Here is a 26,359-nt window from a genome sequence, read left to right as displayed (position 1 = left end):
AATACAATCAACGGAAACCCGTCCACTAAAAGGCGGCAACCGTACAACTGATGATCCAAGATGATATGCCAACCATGCAAACAACCATTCAAACAAGATGAAAATGCAATAGCATGCGACACCTGTGATCAATGGTTCCATCAAATATGTGTTTCCATGGACATTGAAACATTCATAAGACACACAAACGACGTAGACATTCCTTGGCACTGTAGTGATTGTACCAACCTTCTTGAGAACGAGAACAGAGAGTCTGATACCGATGTTGCTATCCAACCTGACAATAATGAAAAGAATAAGAAGAAAGTCGATAAACTCAGAATTCTAGTATGTAACTTTCAAAGTATCTGGAGCAAACGTAACTCCTTAGAAAAGTTCTTCAAGGACCACCAAATCGACGTAGTAATTGGATCCGAATCTCATCTTAAAGAACGTACCAAAAACTCTGAATTCTTACCACCACATTACCTAGCAGAACGTAGAGATAGGGAAGACGGAAAAGGAGGAGTCATTATCATCTACAGAGATTGGATGAAAGTTGACCAAATACCCAACAAAGTACCTGAAATTGTAACTGTTAAAATACAAACACATCAGAAACCTGTCATAGTCTCAGCATGTTACCGTTCAATGTATAACTCTAAAGAACAAAACAAACAATTAACAGAAGAAATAACAGACATCTGTAAGAAATACAAAAATCATCATCTTTGGATAGGGGGTGACTTCAACCTACCAGATATAGATTGGAACACCAACAGTATCACTTCCAATCAGTATTCGAAAGAACTAAACGAACAATACCTTGAAGTCTTTGAAACTTCAGGTCTTCATCAAATGGTCAATTTTACAACACGCAAGAAAGCAATACTTGACCTTATGCTCACAAACCGACCAGGCTTTGTCTCAAATTGCTCACCAGTCCCAGGTTTTAGTGACCACGATACTGCCGTACTTTTAGACATGATATGCCACCCTCAGAGACATAAACCGATCCAACGCAAAGTGATGTGCTGGAACAGAACTGATTTTACAGCACTCCGTAACGACGTTAGAGATAAATGCAGAACCCTTTGTAATACAACATCTGACGAAACCCCAGTAAATGAAATCTGGAACGGTATAAAAAATATGGTTAAAGTATGTCAAGAGCGCCATGTCCCAACAACCACAACAAAAAAACGCTTTGATCAACCCTGGTTCAATCAAATATGCAAAAGAGCTAACCGACAGAAAATCAGACGGTATAGAGTTTACAAGCGAACAAGAAAAGATGAAGACTGGGTGAAATTTCAACTAGCAGCAAAACACTATAGAAAGATCTGTAACACCACAAAAAACAATTTCGTTAAAGAGACAGTAACAGGAAATAAAAAGAAACTTTTTAAATATATCAAATCTAAGCGAAATGATATTGCTGGAGTTGCGCCACTCATTGACAAAAATGGACAAACCCACTCAGATGATGGTGAAATCGCCCAACTCCTCAATCAACATTATTGCAGTGTTTTCTCCAAGGACAATGGTATAACTCCAACAATCAACGGTCCCAAAGGTTCAGACATTGCCAATATTAACTTTACAAGAAATGGAATTGAAAAACTATTGAAAAACATTGATCCCGGTAAAGCATGCGGACCTGACAATATACCTGCTCGATTTCTTAAAGAATGTGCTGAAGAGATTATAGATGCATATGTTAAACTATTCACCGCCTCACTTAAACAAGGGAAAGTACCGGAAGACTGGAAAAAAGGCACTGTCACTCCAATTCACAAAGGAGGAAACAAATCCAGATCAACTGCTGAAAACTATCGACCAGTCAGCCTCACTTCTATTTCCTGCAAGATCATGGAGCACATCCTATTCAGCCATATCATGACCCATCTCGAGAAAGACGGTACACTTAGTGATGCTCAACACGGTTTTCGCAAACAACGCTCATGCGAAACACAATTACTAGCAACGGTTGATAAATTTGCAAAAGCCCTTAACAACAGTGAACAGATTGACTCAGTCCTTCTAGACTTTAGCAAGGCTTTCGATAAAGTTAACCACAGAAAGCTACTCATCAAATTACATCACTACGGCATTCGAAATGAAATATTATCGTGGATCACTGACTTTCTATCCAACAGAACCCAATGTGTTGTTGTCCGAGGATCTACGTCCCCACAATCAAAAGTTGAATCAGGAGTACCACAGGGATCTGTATTGGGCCCATTACTCTTTCTCATATATATTAACGATATGCCACTCACAACCGAATCCACACTTGCTTTATTTGCTGACGACTCACTCCTACACCGTATCATTCGTAGCCTAAACGACACCACTATTCTCCAAAACGACCTTGACAAGTTACAAAAATGGGAAGACGATTGGTCCATGGAATTCCATCCCAAGAAATGTAAAGTTTTGCGAATAACAAATAAAGTAAAACCTACTGTCTGTGATTACTTCATCCACAATGAGAAACTAGAAACAGTCAGCAAAGCCAAATACTTAGGGGTAACCATCAACAAAAAGCTAAATTGGAAAGACCACGTTAACACGATTGTCTCTAAAGCTACCAATGTGAGACTTTTCCTGCAACGCAACCTTCAATCATGTCTTAAAGAGACCAAACTCGAATGCTACAAAATATTCATCCGCCCAATTCTCGAATATGCTAGCCCTGTCTGGTGCCCTCATAACAACACAACGTTATCTAGCAAGATCGAAATGGTCCAGCGCAAAGCTTGTAGATGGATTGAGAACAAATGGGCATACCATTACAGTCCAACAGCAATGGCTAAACGATTGAATCTCGAGTCTCTTGAAATGCGAAGAGACTTATCTTGTTTGAAAATGTTATTTGATTGTGTAAATGGCTTTAAATACATGGAGAAGCCTTTACTACCAACAAGACAAAGGACTTCTAATGTAAAATATAACTTGATCCATGCAAAACTTAAAGTTTATGAAAACTCATTTTTTCCTTTCACTATCAAACTATGGAATAGCTTGGACAATGGAATTGTAAATTTAAAAGAAAGGGATGAATTTAGAAACTCTTTGACTATTAAATAAGTATTATAATCATATACACTTTTCAATTACTTAAGACAAAACACTTAAGCTTCTGTCTAATTCTCCAGTCATGTCTATAATCTACCTCGCGACAAACTTTTGCAAATTTTTGCCTTCGTTAAATTCCTAACTACTGTTAGTTTTTCTGGAAATATTATCTTTAACTTACTATTTAAACTTACTTATCTCTTATTTATTATTTACCATTTTAATATTTTAACCTGTTTTAACCATTATATGTACATTTTAAATAAACTTAACTTAATAGACTTAAATTTTTTTATTTTCCTAAAAAATTTTTTGTTAAATATTTGCGAAAGTAATTCTAATGAATTTATGCAAATAAATATATAGAAATAGAAAATCATCATTAATGGTTTTACCTAGATCGTCTATCTAGGTAAGTGTCTAGAAGAGAAGAAGAGGGGGGTCCCATCCCATCCCCAGAGCCAGAGCCAGATGCCAGAGCCAGACGGTAGAGTCAGTTCGCCAGTGCACGAACGACCCCAGTGCACGAACGAGCGTCTTTGAACTTGAAAAAAATAGACTGGGTTCGAATAGCGCTCGCTTTAACGACTTATTATTCCAAGAAGAAGCTTTCAAAAAAGTGAAAACAAACTGAAAGAAGGACTTCAAGCTTGTTTACGAGATGGTCAAAAAGGATTTATGTAAAAACCAAAAGTAAGTGAAAAAAGTGAAAAATAAGTTTGCCGTTCGTGCACTGGGCACCCCCCTCTACTAATCGAACGTTTGATTATTGTTAGCGACTCCAGAAGTCACGCAACTATCGTTGACGTCAAACCAAATGTTTCATTTTTCCGTGAACTTTGAACCCTTCTAACTTTTCTTCTATGTATGCTAAAGCGTTCCGGTTTTTACTAAAAGAAAGCCCGTGATCTTAGCTTTCCAGCGGTATATAACACTGCGGACACGGGCTAGACGGCAAATTGGTAAAATGCCGAACGTTTTGCAACATTTTGAAAATTGTTTGCCGACGGGAGAAAAGAAATTTGCAACTTTCAAAGAATAAATGTGTCTGGAAACGGAGGAAAAAGTAATTGGAGGCTGAAACTTTGTATGTTTATCAGAAAAAGGGTGAGGAATTCAAAAATCACATTCGCTAATTCTAGTTCTTTCATTTTCATGTAGTTTTTTTAACTTTTTTGCTTCTTTAGCATGGGAATGTCCCAAAAAAAAGTTTTTATTTCTGCCGAAATGGATTTTCTTTTCATTTGGGGTTTCTACTTTCAGAAAAACTTATTCTCTACTCATTTTGTTCCTCCATTTCCAGAGGCCCCTTGAAAATGGGTCCTACCACCTTTTTTGACTCATTTCAACCTTTTCCAAGCTATTTTCTTCAAAAACAAAAATAAAACAATGCAATGTCTTCTTTTTTCAAAAAAAGATATATCTTTTGTTATTTTGATAAATATACTAAATATTTTACAAACATTTTTATATAATAATATTTTAACACCATCAAAGAATTCTCCCTCCAAATTTGAGGTCTCTAGCTACACTAGAAAAAGAGATATGCAAAATTTAAGAAGCATGACTGGAAAATTTCTTTTTTTTCTTTTTTGACACATTTTTCGAATTTTTCCAAGCTATTTTCCTAACCTTTTTTTGACATTTTTAGTCAAAATTTTGACACTAAAATTTGAATATCTTTACAACCACTTATCCTCTGGAGGCCTATGACCCCTCATTTTCTTTCTTTTTCAAAGCTCTACAAGATAGGATAGATTTTGAAAAAAAAATTAAAACTTGAAAAATCTTCTGGAGTTGCTATTATTGTGCGTGATCGAAGTAATCAATAATGATCTAAAATAATCAAAGGTAGTCAGTGACCACCTATCGATTTTATGGGAGATTGATTATTCAATCGACTCCAAATTATGACGTTTTCTTCAACCATTTTTTATTCGTGCGATCATTTCGATTCGTTCGATCATATTTTGTTACAATCATATTGATTGAATACCTTTGATCATGTTGAATACCTTCGATCATATTGAATACCTTCGATCATACAGTTACATCAAAATGCCTCGAAAATGTCAATATGAAAATTGCGTAATAAGAGAACGTATGTCTCGCTCATTATAAAAAGGCCGAGACAAACTTTCAATAATTGGATTGTAACATCGAGTTAAGTCTCTTTTGTTAAGTCACCAGGGGGTAAATAAAACAGACCTTGATACATTTATCGTTCGTTTCAACTTGACCATTTGTTTCAAACTCAGCCTCCTAAATATTAGGGGTAGGTAAAATATGTACAAAGATATTCATACTTTTCCAACCCGGCCAATCTTTAAAAAAGAAGCGAACAATAAAATGTAATTACCCTTTCCAAATAAACCTCTTCGGTGGCGAGCGTAGTCTACTCTGACGTAATTGTAAAATTTATGTAATGGGAGTTTGACATAGTAATGTAATGATGTTTGGGGAATTATGAAGTTCTCTGGGATTTCGATTGCATTTATTCAGGTTGATTTTTTATGACTTCTAATGGTACTTTTTCTAACGAGTTTGATTACTCTGTTCTCACACTTATGTCTTTTTTTTTTCGCGTCCTTTTCCGTGATTACTTTTATTTATATTTTTAAAGACAGGTAAGAAGGCATATTGATGTAACTGTCATATTGAATACCTTCGATCATATTGAATAATCATAATAATAATTTATTTGTCACGTGACTATGGTTGGTTTTTGGTAGCAATATTCAACAACAAAATATTCATTCAATAAAAAAACAAATTTATATTCAACAATTTCATTTTCATATTCAAGAGAAAATTGGTCGGCTAGTTCGAAACACGGGTCACGGGTCACGGGTTACGGGGCACGGGGTACGGGTCACGGGTCACGGGGCACGGGGCATACAATTTACAGACCGGAAAAAATATAACGATATCATGACGTATAATTCATTACACGTACTACATAACACATATAATAGTACTAATAATACTAGTATAGTATGCCTGAAACAATTATATACGAATAGTATTATCATGAAAATTTTTAAATAATATGTCACCCACAAATTTTGACAAAATGATATTGAATGACAAAAATATTGTCAAAATCATGAAATATAAGGCCTCTGAACCAATTTACAGCAAAATGTTTTTTCATACTCAATAGGATGCTAATCATGTGACTGGATATAGATTGACATGTGTTAAAACGATTAAATGCTGCAAGATAGTGGTTTTAGAGATATGAGTATAATTACGTCATTTTTATTAAAAATTCATAATGGTAGGTGGAAAATATTGACACATTTATAAAATACCATCATTTCTACGTTATTATCCATTAAAATTATATTCATACTCATAGTGATGGAGGGGATATAATGAGATATGATTTAACAATAGCTGTACTATCATTTTCTGGAGAAAGCTCGGTTTTGAGGTGATGGGAATTGTAATATGTATATTACTTACGTATAACATATAACATGCATATAACACTAAAAGTGTATTATTTATAATATAAGCTTATTATATGTATGTAATATGTTGCGGTGTTTTCTGGTCTGCATTATACACGACGCAAACTTCGAAAGCACGTGGAAAGCACGTGGTTAGGTTTTAGCGTTTTAAATAGTCATACGTGGATAAAATACCTTAAAATTGATTTTTTCGATAATTTTTAGTGTTTTTAAAACATTTTCTGTTTGAATTACTTTGATCTGAGCTGCCCCGTGACCCCGTGACCCGTGCCCCGTGCCCCGTAACCCGTGCCCCGTGCCCCGGACCCGTGACCCGGAACCCGTGTTTCGAACTAGCCGAAAATTGGTTCAACAAGATAAAAAAAATTATCCAAGAATGATAATTATATGTGCAGAAAAAAATAATGTGCAAGTGATTTTAAGTGATTCTACATATTGAGGACATTGTTCAAGTACGTAAAGCGTAGTTTTAGTTAGTTTTATCAAACTCTGTAACAATTTTTGGTATAATACTAAATCGAATGTCAAGAAGAAGGTGGCCCTCTGGCCAAGGAGGGCACTGACCTTGACAGTCGGCAGGGCCGCTGGAGATTGAAAAGTGGACCATGTCAGATATGAATGTTTGGTAAGGGGTCACTCACAAATCGATTTTAGGTTAGAAAAACGTCAATTGACGTATATGGGGGGGGGTGGGATAAAGATTGTTGACGTTTTTTTTTCAAATCCAGAAACATCAATTTTTCATTCCATGCCAAAAATTACTTCTCGCCATGTTTCTGTTTGATCGCTTCTTCTGTTTTAAAAACCAAAACAAACGGCCCAATGTTTATGTCTTTTATTTGTTTGACAGCCTGAACGGCCCTTGAATTTTTGCAGATGGCCGTTCTTTGCGCTACATATTACGAAGATAATTAATTGCGGGAATTTTGTGAACAAGTTTATAAATTATCTCTGTTTCGTTTTTTTTCAAATATAAACTATGCGAGCCGTAGTGGAAATCAAGATGGCTGACGAAACAGCAATGAAGGCAGTTTTTCATTGATTTTCGGGGATATCAAGGTGTTTGACGTTTTTGGGTGTGGGTGGGTGGGTCAGCTTTTAAAACGTCAATTGACGTTTTTCTGACCTAAAATCGATTTGTGAGTGACCCCTAAGTTCTCCCCTAATAAGCGCTGTGGTGGAAAAACTGTCCATAACTCTGACATTCAAACAACGGTTAAGTTAATCACCAGGATTAACTTATTGAAAGTTAATCACAATTTAACCTAATCGATTTTTGAACAACCAGGCCCAGCTGTTTAAAATATAATTCATCATTATCATAACAATATCTGATACCAAATGACACCTGTCTACCTTGTTCCCTAATCACTTATAATGTCTCTTTTAATCTTTTTTTATTCTCTAACAGGGAAAAAATTAAAAGATAAGATGTCACTTGAATCTCTTTCGCGATATGATGATGCTGAAGACGAGATCAAAGATGAAGACCATGATTTAGTTTTACAAACCAAGAAAAGTCTAGAGGCTATTCGTCCCCCATCAAGACCTGTATCTGATGCTGAGAGTATCGGTGAACAGAGCAATAAACCAAAGAGTTTAGTGTCTTATTTTGGAGATGCTTACGGTTCTAGTAGTGAAAGTGAAAATGATGATTCTGATGTAGATACAAGAACAACTGTAGTTAACCTGGGTTTACATGATGGTCAAGCATCCTCTCTTGAGAGTGGTTCACCTGCAACCATAGATCTTGATACAGAGGGTGGTATTCGTGACAATTTAGATGATGTTCGCTTGCCACCTCAGCCTGAAGGAAGGTGCTCTAAATCATTACAAGAGAAAATTTTGAAAATGTACGAACGTAAGATGGCAGGTATGGATGTGAATGAGTATGTACAGAAGAAAAAGAACTTTCGGAACCCAAGCATTTATCAGAAACTTGTCAGTTATATAGGTATTGATGAACATGGCACAAACTTCCCAAAACATATTTACGATCCCTCCATATGGGGACCTGAGTCATATTACGAGGAACTTGCCAAAGCTCAAAAAGAGTACAACGACAAGAAAGAGAAAGAAAAGAATAAAGCTAATAATCGAGCCAAAGTTGAATTTGTGTCGGGAACTAAAAAACCACCTAGTACAGCGCCACTAGCAACTACTGCTGGCTCAGCTGTACCTGAAAAGAAATCAAAATGGGATCAAGGCCCTGGTAAAAAGTAACTTTTAAACCAGAGCGTTTCTTCAGGTTTGTGTTCTACTCAAGCAAATGAACAATATTTTTGAACTGGAATGGTTAATTGTCTGATGATTTTGGATACTGAATATTATTATCGTCTTTTTTTGAAGACTAACAAAGAGTATGGAAATATTTATCCATCCAATGTGTGAGACAAATAAACAGCTTGATCTGAAAATGAGGTTAGTCATTGCTTTTCATAGAATTTCTGTGAAATATATGTGAAATTTATAAAATTTCCTTAAAAACCATCTACAGTGCTCAACCATGATCCATGGGTCCCCCAGGGTTCAGGTACCCCAAAATAGAATTCTAAAGAAGCCCCCCTCCCCCAACTTTGAGCTACCCCATTGGTCAGCAAATATGTTCTTCTCCTTGCGAGACTAGGTTTAAAGTACAAGAAGCAAACTGGGTGAAAAGGGAAAGACAAACAAAGTTATAAAGTCTTCTGAATGAAAAGGTTCGATTCAAAATTGGAAAATTGGGTTAGTCAAGGAAAATACTTCATACAAAAACAACAGCCCCCGCCCCCACTAATGAAAATGCAGGTATCTCCAAACATATCAAGTACTCCCTGAATTTAAAGAATACTTCCAGGTATCTGGCTACTAACACTTATTTTTAGGTACCTCCAAATTTCTGGGGGGAGGGGTGGTGGACCATATGTGATCATATACCTGACCAACCTAACTCACAGAACATATCTTTGTTGTTTTTTTTGTAAATTAGTTGTCAAGCAGACTTTGTAATTATAGATTGTATTGTTCAAAAGGAAACCCTTTTAGTTTTATTAATCTTAAAAGTATGACTTTGATTTTGGATACTTAATTTTCCTTCTCGTCCAAAGGTTGGGAGAACCATCTAACAATTTAATTTGATATCCAAATTCGATACCCCTAGGAATTTGAGGTGTACCTAGCATTTATGAGTCTCTTAAGGTAAAGCACAATGACTCCATCATACATAAACATCCATTGATGAGCATAATCATCAACTTATTATAAGAAGCTTATAAAACCACTTAGCTAAGCATTGAGTCTTCTAAAAATACTTCAAACAAAAATTGAAAATTTTTAATCCTGACATCCAGACCAGATTTTCTATTTTTGGTTGTTCATCAATTGTCAAGTAGACTTATTGTATTGTATTGTTAAACCCAAACATTTTCATCTTTTAGTTTTTATCAATTTGCAGCACAACCTTATTTTTGGATACTTGTTTTCTTTCCATTCTTTCTTATCAAAATTATGATTGATGTCAACTTTTTCAATGTTGAATGGTCAAATTTTTATCCTGTCACTATAATCTAGAGCAACTTCTGAAAATAAGTGCAAACTAACGCCCTGAAACAGGATTGGTCAAGGAAGGAGGCAAAGTAAAAATGATTAGATAACACTTCATAATTTTGATTATTTTTTCCATGGGAAATATACAGGGTCTGTAAATGCTAATTAAGATACAAATTATGATATATTTTCGTAAAATCTATTCGAGCAAATACTTGCTAATATTCATTCAACTCTTTTGTGCAACTTTGGTCACAGTAGTATTGCTCTTATCTGTCTTTGCATGTTTTCTTTGTTTCTCTTTAGTATTGAAAAGAAAAACTAATTTGGATTTTATGAATGCTTAGTTGTTCATTTGGACATTATTTTTCTTTTGGTTGTCATCTTTGTTGTTGTCATCAAAATTATACACTGGTGCAAACCGACATGTCAAATATCGCGAATCCATGCCATCGATAGCTCGCATCTCCTTCTCACAGAAACATTTACCATTCAAACCAGACTTGACACCATATGTTGCACCATTGATGGTTTGGTGACGAGTATGTCCAGATTTTTTGATACACGCACGATAGCAGTCCCATTTGTTTTCAAATTCACCGTTCAAAGCTAATTCAACTCGGCTGATACCATCTCCCATTGTCCATTTACAACCTGATTGGGAATCAATGCAAGAAAAATCAAACTAAAGGTAAAATATTTTTTCTATAATTTCAGTCTTGAAAAATACAGTTAAGGCAAATCCAATAGCTTGCGCAAAGGGTTTTATAGTTGATTATTGTTCCTTAAGTGTAGAAGGTCAAAGGAGATTTATCTCATTAAATGACAAATACCTGTTGATCTTTCGGTGGTGTCTTCGATTGCTGAAAAATGGAGAAAAAAAAAACATAATGTTATAATGTTAAGTTAAATGTTGCAAAGTAATCAAGTCAGAAAGGATGGTAATAAACTGCTTCAAATGTTGTGCTTTAAACATTACTTTAAAATAAAGAAGAGAGAGTGTAGGTGAAGTGACAAAAATGCAGGTAAGTTTAGAGGAAAAAAATTCACACAGAGAAAAAAACATAGGGCAGGTCTAAAACGCCTAATACCTACTACTTAATACTTACTACTTAATACTTAATACTGACTACCTAATCCGTTTGGATACTTTACAGACCAGAACTTCCAGGCCCTGACTCTCCTTCGCATGTTCGAAATCTCTTAAGTTTTGTGAAATTTGAATGTCAACACATAAGTCTTTGCTTTATATTTACCTAAAGTCTTTCAATGTGTTATTTAAAAGAATATTTAAATATTTGCATTGGGCTCTTCCAGAAAAAATCCGTTCATGGGGGGTGGAGGATGAATTGTCCAGGGGTATTGAAAAAATACCAAAAAATTGCAATGTCCAGGGGGTAATTCCAATGTCCAGGGGTAATTTTTTGTGTCCACGGGGTTCATTTGATGTTTGTCCAGGGGTATAACCCTTGTCCAGGGGGTTAAAAATCAAAATGTCCAGGGGTAATACATGAAAAAAATAATATATCCTCCACCCCCCATGAACGGATTTTTTCTGGAAGAGCCCATTAAAGTAAATATTTTCTACGCCCCATGTAAGTACAAAGCAAAAGGTAATTATCTTAGTTTTTTTCTTTTTCCTGCTCTCTTATAACTTTGATCTAATTATAAGAAAACATATGTAAATATTCAAATCAATTATTCTTATACACCCCTGTCTCCTTTATAAAGATCCAATCGGCTAAAACGTTATTTAAACGCTCTTCGAAATTAAATATAGGTCATTAATTGTATCCTTTTGTATTATCTGCATCATATGGAGCAGTGTCATAGTACTTCTTGAGATTGGCTCGTAGGGCTTTATATTCAATAACTATAATAATATTTTTGTCAAATAATGTCACTTTGTCAATAATAGGCAAAAGTTCAATGAGCACCTCCAAAAATCTCTCTTTTAGCATTTTCTACTAGAAATTTCTATCTAGTGATATTTAAAGCATCTTATTCAGCACATTAATAATTCTTACTATAATGAAGTTTAAAAAGGCCATATTAAATGACCCTGTCAATATTCTGGCTCGAAAGGGTCATTTGTAAATCAGGTTTGTAATAAAATCAAGTCATGTCTAAATATTCTCTGCCATCTACTTCAGTTACGTCTGCTCCAATGAAACAGGGGCATACTTACTTATTTTCAGATCGACTGATTCTTATAAATAAAGCTAATATGAGCTAACGAAATATTTTTCTCCTAAGAAAAAGTGTGTCTCGACAAAATGTGTGTAGTCTGTAAACTTTATAGAAAAAGCGCGGGAAAATAAAGCGAAGAGCAAAAAAGAGAGAAAATACTTTCATGTCTTCAAAACGCTATAAGACAAAAAGTTTAAATTTTTTTAACACAAAATTTTCAGATTAGGTCGAATTGGGCATGCTGATTATTTTAAAGGTATTTTCGAGCAATTTTGAGGTATATACAGTAAATATTAAGTATTAGGTAGTAAGTATTAAGTAGAAGGTATTAGGCGTTTTAGACCTGCCCAAAAAACATAGTGACATTTGTATGTTCCTTACGAAGTAATATGTTCAAGCATGATTGGTCAACTCTTCCTATCTTTTACCTACTTACCTTTCATGACTTTGAATTGAAGATTTTGGATCAAAATTTCTGTTTGGTTCATCATCATTTCGGTCTGGAAATATAAAAAAATATATTGTTTAAAAATCACTATTGAAAGATTGCAAAGATTAAGCAGCAGTTTTAAATAAAGTTCCTAAGTGCTCCATGCTAAATAATCAAAGCTTCACATAGTGTGAACCCCCCTTTTTTTAAGGGGGATCCAACTTTTCCAAAAGTGCTTTATAGGGGGGATATGAGATTTTCTGAATAAATGGGGGGTTTGAGATTTTAGGGGGGGTCAAGTAAATATATGGGGATAACAACTTTTGGTCAAAATATCTATCATATTTTATGATGATTTAGATATTTGGTGTGGGACAACTAAAAAACAAGTGTAGGTAGCTAAATTTTTGACTGCGGCTCCATGCTGAACTCTTTTTTTCATATAATACAAATTTCAATGTTTTTGGTTTTGAATGACTAGTGGACTGCTGCTGTAAATAGCGCAGGTTCGACATTTTTCTAAAATAGGGGGATACACAATATAGGGGGGAGTGAAATAAAAATGGGGGGGGGGTTCAGACCGCCAAATGAAAAGTGGGATTGAGATCACATGAGTTTTTTTGGGTTACTCAACACTTCACTGTCAGAAAATTATAGGAGACCTATGTGACCTTGAAATATTTTCTCTCAAAGTCAGACTTTACCCTTGGTAAAAAAAGCCACACCTTCAACTAGCACTCAAGCCTTTGTTATGTATTCTCGGGACCCAAAATTTTAGTATTGTGTACGAAATATCCAGCAATGCAGGGAAATTTCACAGTAACATCGCCTGCAGATCATTTTTAATGCCCGGACGCTGTCCCTCCTGGAAATCACTAAAATTTCGGTAAAAGCAGCCTTTTTCGTGGTAAAACACTACAAAGAGTGCCCTTTTTGGTCACCAACGGACGCCGTCCTGCCTTTCTAAAATATGGCCTGGCTGCATAGAATATTGCTCTTAAACTTAAACCATTCATAAAATTCCTTCCATTGGATTACATTGTTCAGTGCAGTCCAGCGTAACTTATCCACAAACTTAATGTTGACTCTGAAATTACATGAAAGCTTACTTGGTTTTTGATTTGTTCATTCATGAATTGATTCATTTGTTGCACAGATTGATGAACTCTTTCAGCTTCATCGGTGAATTTTTGTGTGAAGTTGCTCATCTGTTGTTCCATCAAACTCTCTGTTTGGTTTGATTGACGTGTCGAGAAGTAAAGTGGGCGTGAAAATTCACTGGTGCAGTCGTTCGTGCTGACCTGTGTGGGAGTGTAATTATAGAATTTCAAGGAAATCCAAATGTATTTTCGAAGGAAAAAATTAAAAATGTATTATCAATAGCAAAATTTTAATTTAAGAGCAGATCTCTCTGTAGACTAGAGAAACCCTGAAGAGAAGTATAAGTAATAGTACGTGTTAGTTATTAGCGGTATAATGACGCAACTATGTAGATGGATATAATAATGAGAATTTTTAGTACATTGATAAGGTACAAATATTATTTTTAATGCCTTTTTGTTTGTTTGAGCAAGCAGAAATTTCGATTTCGATTTTCTTACCTTTATTTTTACGATATATTTCTCGTCTTCTTTCAAGTCATTAAGAAGAATACCCGAAAACTGAGTTCTGATGGTTTTCCATGAGTCAATTGAACCATTATTATTGTTTTCATTTCTTGGAGCATAGTACACAATGTATTCCAATTGATTGTCTTCGTTGGTGTTGTTCATTTGGTCCGAGTTCTTGTGGTCCCAGTTTAGGGCAACGAAAGAATACTGTAGAATGGAGAAATGTTATGATTTAAAAGCATCAGGCCCCAAATAAGATTAATCAAGTTTCAGCAGTAAATTAAGATACGTACAAAGAATAAGTAAAATAAACTTGTTACATCAATTAGCTCACAAAATTGAATTAGATTAAATCGAATTGATCTGATTACAGAATGAAAAAATAACTAACCGTCCACTTAGCTGTTAAAAAATTCTACCTTAAAATGGTTTAAATGGAAGTCATTTGAGTTCATTCAAAAGATTATTTTCACATAAGCTTTCACATAATGCAATGCGTTGGAAAAATCAAATATTCAACATATTTATAGTTACAACCGTGGTCGTTTACTAATGAAAATCAAACAGTTTTCCAATAATTTTCACAGAAGAAAACGCTTAGGAAAAATCCACCATTTAACACATTTTTCATACCTCTCTCTCTTGTAAGAAGATTTCACGTGGGGGATTGGGGCATTTTTGAACCATCAACATTTCACTTGGTAAACTTGTTTCCATCTTGGTCACCATGGCAACCACTTGGAATTTGTATTCACCCATCTTCATAAATGTCATACGGTTGAATCTCGCTTCTCTGTTTTCAACTGTCAAGTGACGGATTGTTTTGTTGTCTCCTATGGATAATGTAAAAAAAATATTTTGTATTTTTGAAAATATGTATTTCTGGAATTTTTTACAAACCACAAAATACATTGGAAACTCTTTAACTCGAACCTCTATAACTCGAATGTCTCCTTCTAGTCCTTTTAGTTAACAATGTCCATTAAACCAGTCTCCTTAACTCGAACAAATTAATTTATGTTATTCGAGTTATGGAAACTATATTATTTTTTATGAATTATTTTTTAATTAGTCTATGATAAGGTGTCACTTTATCTTTATCTTTCCCTATTATGATTTGTTTCCTTAGATTGTCGGTTAAAGAAACGGTATATGAAGTGTTAAATGTGGTTGTCAAATGAGCTATTATGCTACACAATATGCTCTTGGAAGCAGTGGAAATATCTTGAAATGGTACACCATACAGGTATTATACTTTGTATTTTTGAAGAAGGTTGATTTCTTGTATTTTTGAGGGATAATCATTTGTTTTAATTTTGGGGAAAGATCACTATTTGTATTTTGAAGGAAAATGATATTTTTTTAATAAGTAAAGGGAAGCCGACAATTGTTTTTTTGAAGGAAAATCCTTTTTTGTATTTTTGAAGGAAAATCCTTTTTTGTATTTTTGAAGGAAAATAATTTCTAGTATCCTTGAAGGAAAATATTTTCTTGTATCCTTGAAAAAAAATAGCGGGTAACTTAATGCATGTCCCAGAATTGCATTAATTTTCCCGCCCCAGTTCCAGTCCCTAAACCATAACAAACTATACATTTTTGGAAGCGTATTTGGATGTAGAATACCGTATTTGGTGTAACGTAAATTATTTTTGAAGGAAAACCAATCACTGTATTTTTGAAGGAAAACCAATCACTGTATTTTTGAAGGAAAACCAATCACTGTATTTTTGAAGGAAAACCAATCACTGTATTTTTGAAGGAAAACCATTTCTTAGTATGTGCAACTTACTGAACATAGATACAGTGTAGTAAACAACAGAACGATTGTCCGCCATCATGGATGGCTCATCCCAAGCCAAACTGATCTCTTCGTTAGTGTTGTTGACAACTCTCAAGTTTCTTGGCTTAGTGGCCACCTTGGTTCGAATGACATCACTCATTTCGGACAGCCTCGATTGTCCAAATTCTGTGTCGTAAGCGAATTGGAATTCGTAATCTGTGGATGGGTTTAAGTTTCTAGATGAAAAGTGGAGATAAAAGAGATATTATAAAAAACAAACTTAAGTCGATCTTTTCTACCAGTTGGACAGAAAATTTGCAGGAATTTAGTCGACCAGCAGCAAAATAGAAAATAGGGGAGGAATGGACATTGCAGTAGGAATAGCATAGTGAACCATCAATACCGAACGTACGTAGTGAAGGAAAGGAGAAGGGGTCTAGCAAAGGCCTACGTCTTGTTTGAATGACGTCATTTCTATTGTTCTCTGTATACCAGGGGGGAGGTGTCAAATATTTGGTACTCTGGGTACCTAATAAACTGGAGGGGTTTGGAATGAGCATGGTGGGTGGACAAATTCTCAAAACTTAATAAGGGGGGGGGGTTGGAATAAAAATGTCCTGGGTGGAAAATTTTTGAAAAGGAGGTTAATGCAGCAGAATTAGGGCAAAAAAGGGAACTTTCAAAAGTATTTTTATTAAAAATTAATAAGCGATGGGGTCGGAATAAGAATATTCTGGATGGAAAATTTTCTTTAACGGGGCGGGGGGACGCTTATTAGGTACCCGAGAATAAAAATTAATATGCAATACCTGATGATGATTTGTTCGAGATTTCGATGGATATCTTTGATGTCATATTTGTTAGCTTGTTCATAGTTTTCCGATCCTAAAATATCCAAAGGAGGGGATCTGCGTTTAGAAATGAAAGGCTCAACATCTTCTTAATCGAAGGAAATTTATAAACAGTTTGTTTCATTTTCAATACACTACTTACTGATTAACCTTAAATACTTGCATTTAGAAATGGGAGCTCAACATCTTTTTGATCGAAAGATAATGGGATTTATAAACAGTTTGTTTCATTTTCAACAGTGACTGTTACAACAAAATTACTGATTAACCTTAAATACTTGATATTCAAAAGTTTCGCGATCGAACTTTATCGTTCTACTTTTAGTGTAATTCCAACTCCTACACGTTTTTTTATAAGAACCAATCATATAAGAACATAAGGTTTCAATAGCCAAAATGTTATGAACATTTTTAAAGAACATTTTAAGGCTTTGTAGACTAAAATACTCAAAAATGGCGAAAATAAGAACATGTTAAGAACATTTTTAGGCTAAAAACTCAAAAAGTTAACAACGTCCCAAGGCTTCAGAAATTTTGGATGTTCTTATAAAAAAGACGTGTAGTGCGACTGTTTTTAAGCTTTGTGACAGGATTGCTCCCGACGTTTTGTGATAAAAGGATAGACACTTTTTTTATAAGAATGGTGTAAATCCATTTCATCATGGATATTCCTAACTTTTTTGGGAAAATCATCCTAAAATATTCTTACAGCACATTCTTAGGTTAGGATCCTAATTCATACTAGATTTAACATTTAGTACATATGTCTCAAGCAAAAAAATGGCACTTTTGTAAAAGGAGTGAGCCTAACTTGGGGATAATTGATAATTTATAATTGAAAATGCTCTTAAAATGTCATTCTTAGCTTTAGTAGCAAAATTCCATTATGGTGATATTCTTAAAACATTCTTAGTTTTTTGGTCATTTTCATCATAGACATTCTTATAAAGTGTATTCTTATTAAAAAAAAGCGTGTAGTTTATTAGCAAAAAAGGTGTGCTCTAGTGAAATATCACTTAGTTTAAAGCCCGAAAGACCAGAGAGGAATCTTCAACTTTTCTCAAGCAAGCAAAGGTGAAGTCCTAAGATTTGTGCCGCTCTTAGAATACAGATTGAACGCAGCACCTTATTTGTTTTCACGGAGAATATGTTTTTCGAAATCTAGTGATGGATTTCACTTTCAATCTGGCAGATGGGAAATAAGTGGCTTCTTTTGCCCACCCAAGACTTTCAACTCTTAGCTCTTGTTTTGACGACCCACTGTTAGCCCTGCCTATGAATTTAGCATAAAGTTAGCATAAAGTGGGCTGTCTGAAGTCAATGCATTACCATCTTTTGACGTCATCGTCAATGCAATGTCTTCTTTCATTCTTTTCCAAGCAAAGATTTTTACTGCCAACTTTGTGCCCACTTTTTGCCTACTATAACAATTAGAATAGGCAGGGCAGAAAGTCGGCCGTCTAAACTAGAGCTTAGCCCCTTCGAAGTTTTAAACTCAATGAAAATCTACTCTTCAAATAGTCTAACCTTGTCTCTTCCAGAAAACAACAAGGCTTTGGTAAAAAGAATTTCCATAGGGAACTTTGTTGATTCCCAATGTGATGTGATCAACTCCAACTTCTTTCTCCACAGGTTGTTCTGGTCTGATTGGAATATTGAATATTTCCGATTTGCTTTGTCCTTGTGGTCCGGAAAATGAGAAAACACTGAAAGGTTCGTCGTCACGGTAACGCACAAAGCGAACTAAGTATCCGGATTTTTGTGGTGCGGAATTCTGGTCTGTAAATTGTTTGAATTGACGAGCTCTTTGTGCCATATTGTAAAGAATAGTTTCATTGCTTAGCCACCATTTCTCTTCCATTCTGCCCGGTTGAAGGAACCTGTGTGATGAAAGAAAATGAATGAATAAATAAACAGACGATTTGATGTTTAAAAGTGTTGAAAGTTGTTCTGGATTTCCGTTTTAACGAAGTTTATAAAGCAGGACGGTGTCAAGCAGTTACTCCGGAACACTATGACTACTGACTGATTTTTGAGAATTTTAATAAGGACCACCACGCCTCGTCACTTAGTTCACAATGTACTAACTGATTTTGAGGTCAAATTTTGATATAACCCAAAATCGCATTTTGGCCAATGCATTTTTCAAAATTTGCCTTTGGGGAAACTTTTCAACTTCTTTGATTTTGAAATTATGTTAAAAATTAACATATTCTAGAAAAGAATACTTTTTTTATTTTCAAATTTGAAAATCATTTTTCTAAGATTGGAATTTTTTTCTTGAATTTTGAAATTTTCCTCAAAATTCAACTGTTTTTCCAAAAAAGCTTGATTTTTGGCAGTTAGTACACACAATTTGCTCTTCATTGCAAAGCATACCACCTGTTTTTGCACTTAGTTCACTGGGTGTACTAACTTTTTCCCAATTTTGAAAATGGACCACCACCGTATCAAGTGTCATGGGTATTATGTGCTAACTGCTTGATCCCCTTTATAAACAGGCTTTTACGTCTTCATCATTCACCAAAATTTCAAGAATACCTGCTAGTTTGCTTTGTAAAAACCATCTTTCGTCCCAAACGGAAAACCTTGCTGTAATCACTGTTATAAATGAAAGTTCAAAGTACTATGGGGGCTACTATTGCTGTTTGTTAAATAAGAACAAAAAGAAAAAAGAAGACAAATTTGTAGTGGATTTTTTTTATTACTGATCGTTCAAATCCCTAATATGACAACGTCAACTTCAACGTCAACTTCATTCGAAGACTATTATTACACCCCTGTCTCACAGCCCCGTTAGAACTTTTTTCCTCAGTGGGGCTAACAATTCCTATTGAAATCACAATGGGGATAGAAATCCCTTTGTTCCAAGGTTAAAAAATTCAGTGGTGATGGTTTAGATGTGCAATTTTTAAACATTGAATTTCGAATGGGGATGGAATAAAAGTTAATTTCCAAGTGGGGCTGAAATTGTAAGGTATTTTCCCACCGGGGACGAAATTTTTGTCAATCTTTCCAGTGGGGCTGGGCTCCCCGCGGGTCTGTGAAGAAAAGTCGAACAAATGGGAAATTTTCTTGTTAAGACTAATTAAAATATTTTTGACTGATTAGGCTAACACTTTTCCAGGTAGGAATAGACTCAACATTATTCTGAGTTCATTGCACATGAGACACTCTCGTCTTACCTTTCAATATCCATGACGTCACTCATAACATTGATGTTGAATGCTACCAATTTGTCGTTCTTGACGTACGACTCAAGTGCTCGCCATGTCGCTTTGATATCTACGTTTTGTTGTTGTTGCTGTTTTGCTGATTCATCATTTTGTTGTTGCTGTGTGACGTCATAAGTGTTTTGTTGGTGATCGTATTTGAAGATGTCTAAGATGTTCTCCATCACTTCAACCTGTCGTAGAAAATTAATTTTTTAAGAATATCCAAAAATTTTGAAGCATTCGAAAGTTCTTAACTTTTTGAGATTTAAGCTTAAACATGTTCTCAAGATGTTCTTAATTATATCATTTTGTGAGCATTTTGTACGAATAATGCTTGACTTTGAATGATCCACAAAATAAATTGATATCTGGAATATTCGTGGGATGAAGTTTTTCAAGAACAAATTTCTGGAGTTTCGAAATTTTGTCAGTTTCCGGGATACATTCTTGACCTCAGATGGGTTATTTTCGTCTCAAACTTGAAACTTTAGTCGAACCTTTTGATTGATGAAATAATCATGTTTTTTGACCGAAGCGCTTAATCAACAGTATTTCCGAACACAATTGCTAATGTAAACAGGTCCTTACCTCTTTTTCTCGCTCATTCAAGAATTGTTTACATTTCTCCAAAGTGAATGGATACATCCAGTCGTCTCCCATCAAGTTAATGATCTCGCGTTCGCTTTGATCCCCGCTTCGAACGCGCGGGACGATCTCGTTCATGTAGCGTTCGAGCTGCTTTAATTTATCACTGAGTGCAATTTGGAACCATCGGAGAATGTTGGAATCATCGAAAGCCAGGATGGAATCTTTAATGGACATCGAAGCTGCTTTGGATTGGAAGTTTTCAAGATTTTGCATGAAGTTCATTAAGGTTCTTTGCACTGATTGGCCCATCTCTTTAACGACTTTCGGTTTTTGGTGTTTTCCATTGTCACAGAATGATGAGAGAGGGACGATGTCCATCATGACTGGTTTGGACGATTTATAATCTGGCGCGTTTCCCAACAAAGCTGTGAAAAGACAAAAATATATTGTTTAAAGGTTTTGTTTTTAAATAAGAGTGAAAACTTTTCGCTGTTTTTTCATCTTTTTGCGCTCTTTTTGAAAACAATTTTTTTACTCTTTTTGTCATAACTTTTGATCTAATGAAGCAATTTTAAAGTTTGATGTACCAAAATTTAAGTTAAACCCTCCTCTAAACGATTTTGAAAAAATCAAGCTAAAACATTTTTTCACTTTTTCGTAATTTTGAATCAAAAAGGGGAAGCTTTTTCAGAGACACCCGGTATGTGTCTGATATGAAACGGGAACACTTATGTAGAAATAAAACCTTTAACTTTAAGCACACTCTATAAAATTTCTTGCTGTGTTATATAAATCTTAATTATTAAAAAAGGTTTTGTAGTTGAAATAGTTTTTATGGTGGTTGTATCATCGTATTTCTTCTCATGCGAAGATTTCGCTGCAGAAAAACATTGACCTTCTTTTTGAAAAACCACTCGGTACGTTTTGATAGACGGAAAAAAGAAAGGATCCATGGCAACAACTTTCAACATTTTTTTATTTCTCTTTGGCCCTTTCGACGTAAAGGACTAATTTTGGGCCGCACGTATGGTCGTTTTTGAATCGAGTGCCCCCCCCCCGGGCATTCGCCGTAAAAGTACTTTGTTTACTTGGTAATCGCTTGTAGATTCGTGTAGCTTGTTGGTAAGTTAGTGAACCCAAAGAATCAGTGGCGAAGTCGACATACACCTCAACATTCATGTCTTGTAAGAACTCTCTTTCTTCTTCTGTGTATTGAGAATCAACCATCGTAGCATAGAACGCCATCTTGGATGCAAAATGACGTAATCGGTTGTCAACGCCAACTATTGTACGAGAAAAGAGTATGTTTTTGAAGATACATGTTTGACAATTGAGCAGCTCTGCTTTGCATACATGTAAATTAAATACCTCACAATAAAGTATATCTTAACATTGTAGGGTGTAACCTTTGAATTGCCTAAAAACTAACCTAAGGAGTGCTAGAGGACCCAATCTTTAACAAAGAAACTTCCTTCGGATTTGGTGTTTATAAGGGTTTTGTCGCTGCTTTTTGTCTTGCTTACAGTCAATAATAGCGAGTTTATGTATTTGAACTTTTGACGGGACGGTAGAGTAACTGAAGCGATTTTGAAAAACCCGCAATCCTGACCTGCAAAATCGAGGACGGTAAAAGTGCTGATTTACCGTCGTCCTCAGTTGATCATGATCTAGTCAAATTAGAACCTTACCGTCTCCGTCGCTGAAAAACACCCATACATAAACTCGGTAATGAGTTACAGAGGAGTAGTGTTTCATTGAGACAGTGTGATCGGATCGGAAATAAATTTTTGTCTTCTTTAGAACGACTAGCGAGCTCCTCACTAAAAACCGGGATTTTTCATCTCATTTCTTAGTGAGTTCCATTTTGACGATTTTCGAAAAATAGAAGCTATTCAAGTGTTTTGACGCAAATTAGATTATTTTGCTACTGCTGGAGCTTCGAAAATTAAAAGTGACGTTAAAAAATCAAATGTTTAGAGCCCGAAAACCCGGGCTCAAAACATTCGACAAAGTCGCTAAGTGGAATAGACGTTAATTGCGTAAAAAAAGGCGGGTGGCTCTAGTATAGGCTAAAGAAAGGCTGAAATATTGAAAAATTGTCCAACAAGAAATAGTGATACGAGAAATTGTTTACCTCTGGATTCGTTCTTCTTAACCATCCTTCTGAATGTCATCCAACAATCTAGCCCGTATGTCACTGAACTCACTGTATGTGTAGCCTCTGTGTCTTGGTCACACACACCGCCTTCAGGCTGGATGTTGTTTTTCATTGACAGCGCATGCGTAGTGATTTGGTGTTCGAAAGTGATGGTTCGCTCGTCCTCTGTAGGGTTGGCAGAGTAAAGAAATCGCCCACTTCCACTTGTTTTCAGTAACCCAGCTGAATTGAAAAATAAAGGATTTAAAACTACAAGCAAAGTCGAAATATATTAAGATTTTTTCGTCGAAACAACTGTCATTATTTTGTTTTAAGAGTATTTGCATTTGCATTTGCATCTTTAATTTTTGCGATGCCCAAAATAAATAAAAAACACTTAACAGATGAAAACAATCACTGAAGAATACGTCATGAAATGTTTTCTACGGAAAGACCCCGGTTTTAGCCAGTAGTGGCAAATCTAAACTAGACAAAAGCCGTATAAATTTTGCCACCACTGGCGAAAACCGTGGTCTTTCTGTAGAAAACATCACGTCATGAATATCATGAATGCAGTTGATTTTCTCTTATTCGATTTTTGAGGGACCAACAACAACTTAAACTTGAATTAGAGAAATATTTAAACTACGAAGAACAATGTTTTTGTTCGAATTACAGAAAGACTCGAACGATAAAATTTCGAATAAAAGTTGAATGCACTGACCTTTAAATACCCTGGACCAAGTTTCTCAATTTCGGCCAAGCAATATATATTGATCGGAGTTTTTTTTAAAGTTGTACCCGCATCGAGAGCGCTAGATCCACTTCGATTGTACAGTTGTAGGATGTAGCGCCGTTTGTCGTTAGGCAAGATTTAACACTACAATGGTTTCTATACGGGTACCAATTCAAAACTTTGATAAAAAATGGCGGGTATAGCTTGGTCCAGGGATATATAAAGGTTAGTGGTTAAGTGGAAAAACTTACAAAGGAAGCTGACAGACATTCTCTTGCTCATCCTCATTCCATCTAAGCGGTCGCTTGTTGTGCGCGCGCTGAACAAGTTGGCGCTGGACCCTGTGCGCGTGGTTCGGTGGCGTTCACGGTCGATTGTTTCTTGAGTGAAGAGGTTTTCACCAGACACGATACGATCTGCGTGTGCGTTGTATAAATCGCCTGAAAGTGAAAGTGAAAGTGAAAGTGAAAGTGAAAGTTGACAGTTCCAACGAAACGCCCAAAAGTCACGAGATAAATAGATAAATGTTTATTAAAGAATTTCTAACTGCTTTTGGTAAATTTTGGTGGAAAATTAGCTGTTTTTGTGGGGATTGCATTCTAAATGTCATTTCGATTAAATTTCCATGCTCTTACTAACGGTAGCTAAACAAAGGTAAGACTTGATTGATGAGTTATGAACGGTTAAAATTAAAGCCTGGTTATGGGTAGGCTGCTGACATCCACTAAAGGATCCGTGCTCCTTATATACTGCCTGCGGCTCTGTAAAGTTCTGTGATTCAGACTGGGCTACCTGTTGGCTAATTTTTGAAGTTAAAATGATGATAAACTATTTACACATAATTGATTGATTGACTGGACGGCGCTGATAAGTGGAATAGACTCAGCCTCATTAAAATCACGGGGGGGGGTTAAGTTTATGAGCTATGACCATTTAAAATTAGAGCCTTGTTAAGGGCTTCTAGTTTCCGGAGTTAGAGCCGTGATATGGACCGTTTGCACAAAGTATTGGATGCTTCTTACCAACTTGAACGTTTCGACCGAAGACAGGAACATCATTCAAATATTTCACATCTGTTGAATTTCTCTCCTGTCTCTCTAACTCCATACAACGTCCGAATTTTGCCCAATAAAATTGATTTTTCGGACACGATTGAAGGGTGGCCACTCCGTTTGATTGACATTGGAAATAAGTATTTACTGAGTCAGCAGAAAATGTGGACAATCCAAACGGACATCTTATAGTGCGTTGACCTGCAAAAATATAGAAAAAGATTTTGTTTTGTATTTCTAGAACAGTTGGATTTACGCGTTGAAGTTGAGACCAGAACATTGTCGCCACTCAGGCAAGCAAGAGGCACACCAACTTAATAACAAGGTAAGAACGAGAGATAAATCTATATAAAAAAAGAATAGATATAACATTTTATTAGCCGGGCCTCCATGCTGACAAAGCAGGATAAACAAAAGCTTTTGCTCGCGAGTGGCGCTTGAGTTGTTCATTCTTTGGTTTGAAAATGCTGTGTAAGCAGATGGAGGAAATACGTTCGATGATGTCCTTTGAATAGGAATATTTTGAGCAACTCTTACACGTTTTTTTATAAGAACAAACTATATAAGAACATGACGCTTCGATGGCCAAAATGTTAAGAACAAGTTAAGAACATTTTAAGACTTTGTGGACTAAAAAACACCCGTTTCTTAGGAAAATTGGCAAAAACACTCACAAAATGGTGAAATTAAGAACATGTTAAGAACATCTTTAGGCTTGAAACTCAAAAAGTTAACAACATCTGAAGGCTTCAAAAATTTTGGATGTTCTTATAAAAAGAAATGTATACTTACCAAACGCAAGATAAGGAGTAACGAACAGTAGAAGTAAAATCTTCATCATGTCTGACACCTAATGGAAAATAAAAAGGATAAATCAACGATTCTAATTCTCACATCAACCTTATCCAGACGTTACGGTTCCACCATGTTCCGAAACGAAACAGTTCCGAAAATTCGAAACGTCAAAAAAGCAAAAAAATTATTATAATGCATTTGCTCCACTATTTTCATTGGAACGGACCTGCTAAATTGCGTTGCTCCGAAACGTTCTAAATATCAGTATCCTATGTATTCGTATAAGTTAACTGTCTATCCAGATACAAAGATTCACTAATGACTCACCTTCCCAGATAAGTCTTTTCTCGTCCTATGCCAAAAGACAAACTAACGATGAAAAATCCAAAGCACACGCCCTCTTTTTTATACTTCGGTGGTGACAAAAACAGTTATTGGGTTTTTATAAGGTTGTTTTCTATTGGGCAGGAGGAGTGAGGTGGCGTGACGTGGCTAGTTCAAGACCACGCAAGTTTCTATTGAATGGTACTATTTATTTTTAAGAACATTTAGATAATGACCAACATTTTTGTTAATATATCCAGTTTTCCCTGGAAAGTTTGAGTTTATCACCCTCAAAACTTTTTAAGGGCTAGGCCTCAAAATCTTTTCCTCGGCCATTTATAAAACCAAGTTCGAGTTCGCTTTTAAATTATATCGTGAAGATTTCTGTACGAAATAGAACAATTTATGCTTACAATACATTATAACATTATATAGCTTATAAATATTCCAGGCTTCGGAGAGCTCAAATGTTGAAGGAAAACATTGATATGAAATTTGTGGGTTTGGAAGAAAACCCATAACGAGAGGTTATAAAGGGTGTATGTATCACTTACAACCCGAAACATATAGAAGTGTTAACGTCTGGGTCA

General features: G+C 35.4%; 2 protein-coding genes across 2 annotated transcripts; one reads left to right on the top strand and one right to left on the bottom strand.

The window, feature by feature from the left end:
* The first annotated feature begins 7,946 nt into the window (after positions 1–7,946).
* LOC136807037 (SAP30-binding protein-like) lies at positions 7,947–9,989 on the top strand. Its single transcript, XM_067063606.1, has one exon. It carries the CDS (start codon positions 7,968–7,970, stop codon positions 8,757–8,759), a length of 792 nt encoding a protein of 263 aa, XP_066919707.1. The 5' UTR covers positions 7,947–7,967; the 3' UTR covers positions 8,760–9,989.
* Positions 9,990–10,160: 171 nt separating this feature from the next.
* On the bottom strand, positions 10,161–25,822 carry LOC136807058 (uncharacterized). The gene is made up of 17 exons (XM_067063627.1): positions 25,773–25,822; positions 25,443–25,500; positions 24,621–24,851; positions 23,850–24,038; positions 22,860–23,105; positions 21,814–22,008; positions 20,726–21,150; positions 20,108–20,328; positions 18,450–18,802; positions 16,854–16,956; positions 16,081–16,307; positions 14,925–15,124; positions 14,283–14,498; positions 13,791–13,982; positions 12,688–12,751; positions 10,895–10,924; positions 10,161–10,715 (listed from the first exon to the last, which is right to left on the bottom strand). Exons 2-17 carry the CDS (start codon positions 25,489–25,491, stop codon positions 10,405–10,407), a joined length of 3,252 nt encoding a protein of 1,083 aa, XP_066919728.1. The 5' UTR covers positions 25,492–25,500; positions 25,773–25,822; the 3' UTR covers positions 10,161–10,404.
* Positions 25,823–26,359: the final 537 nt, after the last annotated feature.

The sequence above is a fragment of the Clytia hemisphaerica genome, unplaced genomic scaffold (genome assembly GCF_902728285.1).
Source record: "Clytia hemisphaerica strain Z4C2 unplaced genomic scaffold, Clytia hemisphaerica genome assembly, whole genome shotgun sequence".
NCBI lineage: Eukaryota > Metazoa > Cnidaria > Hydrozoa > Leptothecata > Clytiidae > Clytia > Clytia hemisphaerica.
This window is presented reverse-complemented; position numbering and strand designations above follow the sequence as displayed.